General features: G+C 42.2%; 1 protein-coding gene across 1 annotated transcript; it reads right to left on the minus strand.

Annotated features, from left to right (window-relative positions):
- Nucleotides 1–1,706: 1,706 nt before the first annotated feature.
- On the minus strand, nucleotides 1,707–3,696 carry LOC105530122 (LON peptidase N-terminal domain and RING finger protein 1-like; the record flags this gene model as incomplete). The annotated part of the gene is given in 2 exon segments (XM_011967483.1): nucleotides 1,707–2,369; nucleotides 2,371–3,696. Coding segments are annotated over 2 exon segments (1,827 nt in total), but the record flags the coding sequence as incomplete, so codon positions are not given.

Here is a 3,696-nt window from a genome sequence, read left to right on the forward strand (position 1 = left end):
TGGGACTACAGGCGCTCACCACCAAGTCAGGCTAATTTTGGTAGTTTTTGGTAGAGATGGAGTTTCACCATGTTGGCCATGCTGGTCTGGAACTCCTGACCTCAGGTGATCCACTCACCTTGGCCTTTCATAGTGCTGGGATTACAGGTGTGAGCCACCGTGCCCGGCCAAGGACCCCCTTCTACCAGACAGAAGCCAAGATGCACAGACTAGGGGGCAGATTATCGGCTGGATTTGAGCCTTCACTCACATCTTTAGTCCAGGGACTAAATATATGTATATATATATAAATATGATTGGGTGTGGTGGCTCATGCCTGCAATCCCAGCACTTTGGGAGGCCGAGGCAGGAGGATCACTTGAGTGCAGGAGTTCAGGACTGGCCTGTGCTACATAGGGAGACCCTGTCTCTGCAAAAAATTAGCTGGGTGCAATGGCGTGCACCTGTAGTCCCAGCTACTTGGGAGGCTGAGGCGGGAGGATCGCTTGAGACCAGGAGTTCGAGGCTGCAGTAAGCCATGATTGCACTACTGCACTCCAGTCTGGGTGACAGAACCAGACTCTCTCTCTCTCTTTCTCTCTCTCTCTCTCTCTCATCGGATATATGTATCAGAGGCTAGGAAGAGGGGAGAGGGGGATGAGGAAAAAATAAGAATACAAATGTATTTATTTATTTATTTATTTTTTATTTATTTTTTTTTAGGAATTTAGCTTTTATTCAAAATTAAATAAGGAAAAGCAAAAATTTTAAGAAATTTTTACAAATTACTTACATAAAAGAAAGTTAATAAGGATAGTCACAAATTTGCAACAAATAATTACAAAAGTTTCTAGGGCAGCATGAATATAAACCATGTCACAGCATGGTCATCTAACTGTGATATGAATAAGGCATAACTAGCATTTGCTCCGAGACCAGAATTAAAAACAAAAACAAACTTTAAAAGCTTAGTTCTATATTAAACCTCTTCTCTTCTCCCAGATCCTTAATGGGTTTATACTATGTATTTTTTTTTTTAAACACATCATGTCAAACTATAAATTATATAAATGGGCAGTTAATGTGACAAGCCTCCTAAAATGTACAAACTAACTGGTAGTGAATTGAGTTCTCCTTTTACCTTTACGTACAATTAAATGTAAACCATATTTTCACAGTTTTGAGTGTTTTATGAATAGATGCACAGTACCATGTCAGGTTTACAGTTGTTCCTGAAAACTGGCTCTAGGTTCTGCATCCAATGCCTGTCGGCCACTGTGATGCAAGTATTTACATAAATAAGAAACTGTGTCATAGTCAATGGTCAAGACAGTTCAGCAAGAGCAGTATTTCCAACAAAGAATGATCCTCAACACGATATTTTACATACTTGTGCAAATATAAGCATTAGGACAGATATATCTGAGGCAAATTCAATTTCCAAAAACTTGTATCGCTACTCTTGTAAACTTGGACAACAAATGACCCTCAGCAAGTTCTGCTCTCTATGGCTTTTTTGTTCGTTATAAAATTTTAAAGCCAGAGAAAATGCACACACACTACCCAACCCCCACAAGCACGCACGCACGCACACACACACGCACACACTCACAGAGTTCTTATTTCATTTTTAGAGTATAGTACATACTGCAACTTCACAATGTAGAGGTTTAATACACATTCAGTGCGTGTTTTTCTGTGCAAGTTCTTAGTGGTCTAAATCCTAGTTGAAGGTATTTATTTGCAAAACCACATGATTCAGGAAGTTGAAGGAAAAAGAAAAGTTTCATTACATTTCTGAAACCAGCACTAGATGTGCAAAGGCAGCCATCTACCTTTGGCCATCGATGCAGCCAGATTAGGGTAATTTTAAAGGGAGATCCAAGCAGTTACTTAGATTGGTCTCTAGAAAAAAAGGTCAGTATATGCTGTATCTTTGTCAACCGTTCTTTCAAAGACTTCATTGACAAAACTGACAGCTGGTATCGTGGATCTACAGGGAGAACTGCAAGAAGCCACCAACACCATGCGGGTCCATTAGGGATTGCCTGAAGGTTTTCTTCTCTCTCCGGCATTGATCCAAAGTGCTGAAGAATTTGGCTTCGAAATCTGTCTCTTAAATTCTGAAACCAGCTGCAGGCTTGAGAGTAAACCAAATCATGAAGCTCTCTGAGATTCTTACTCTCATCTTCATTCTCAACCTTAACATCTTCCAGATATTCAATGTCAGCAGTGCAATATCCATCTTTCATTCCTCTTTTTAAAACCCTAAACCGCTTTCCTCCAACTCTATCAACCACAGACCTTCCATCAGGTAAGAAATGCACGTTTCTCATTTGCAACATACAACCATAATCTGCAAAACTATTTTGTGTATCACTGACACACAATGCCAAACTGTTTGGTTCCAGTCTGCATACTTCTTTGAATCATCAATCTATATCTTGGCTCAAATACACGGAGAGGGCAAGGCACAGTGGGGTAGGCCATAGTACAAAGAAATATTGGAACATTCTTGGTCAAGTGTGAGAGTTCAGCAGTTTCTTCATCATATATTTTTTTTCTCTCAGACAGTTCATCAGGCAGATAATTCACTATTAATTCTTCCAACAGCTGTGTGACACAGTACCTCCTATCTGCTACATACTCTTTTAAGCTTTCTTTGCAAAGAGGACAATATGGTGCATGTTCTAAACAACGTTCAAGACAATTCTTACAGAATGAATGTCCGTAAGGGGTTGTTACTGGCTCAAAAAACCACCTCACGCAGACAGAACATTCGAAATCCGAGACATCGATTAATTCTTCTGGAATATCACCATAAGCTAAGGAAAACATACAGACTTCATTGGGAGTTTCTCCTTGTTTTTTAAGCTTATTTCTTCCATCTTCATTTACAATCACATCCTGTTCTAAAAGAGACCACTTTCTTTTCAGCAGAACACCTTTTTCTTGAACAGACAGAACAGGTTCTGAGGACACTCTTTTTAAACGGTCCTCTCTGGCAGGCGTTTCTGTTGAATGTATAGACTGTGCTGACCGAGCACGGTTTAAGCTTCCTTTGACGGGCTCTGAAGTGACCTCTGGTATTTCGTCACTCTGCTTTGGGCTAGGCTCACTGGGAGACTGAGACTCTTCCATCACTGAAGGAAAATCAAAAGGTCTGTTTTTAGTACATGGTAATGAACTCCAGGAAGATTCCTTCAGGCCTTCTTTTAAGGTTTCAGGTAATAATAAATCACATAAAATCTTTTGCACTTGCAGCTTTGCAGGTGCAACATCTTCATCAAGGGCTAAGCACTGAAGACAGAGTTGTAAGGCATCACCTAAAAAACCAGCATCATAGAGTACTTTTCCTTTCCTGAAGTAGACCTCAGACCAATCTGGAAGTTGAAAAAGAACTGCATTTAAATCTTCTATGGCTGCTTTAAACTCTTGGAGACCAGCATATGATTCCGCTCTGTACATTTTTACAATCAAGTCACTGGGCTCTGCTCGCAGCGCCTCGCAGGCGGCGGCCAAGGCCTCCCGGTAGCGCTCCTGGTGCAGCAGCTCCCCGAGTCTGCCAGCCGCCCGGGCCCGCTCGCGCTGGCCCGGGAACCACTTCTCCGCCAGGTGGTTGAGGACGACGCTGGTTCTGAAGTCTGAGGCGGCGATGGCGGCCGCCAGAGGCGGCGGCCGCGGGGCGGTCCCTTCAGCATCAGTGGCACTGGCGGT

Source organism: Mandrillus leucophaeus, unplaced genomic scaffold, assembly GCF_000951045.1.
Source record: "Mandrillus leucophaeus isolate KB7577 unplaced genomic scaffold, Mleu.le_1.0 Scaffold8, whole genome shotgun sequence".
Classification (NCBI taxonomy): Eukaryota; Metazoa; Chordata; class Mammalia; order Primates; family Cercopithecidae; genus Mandrillus; species Mandrillus leucophaeus.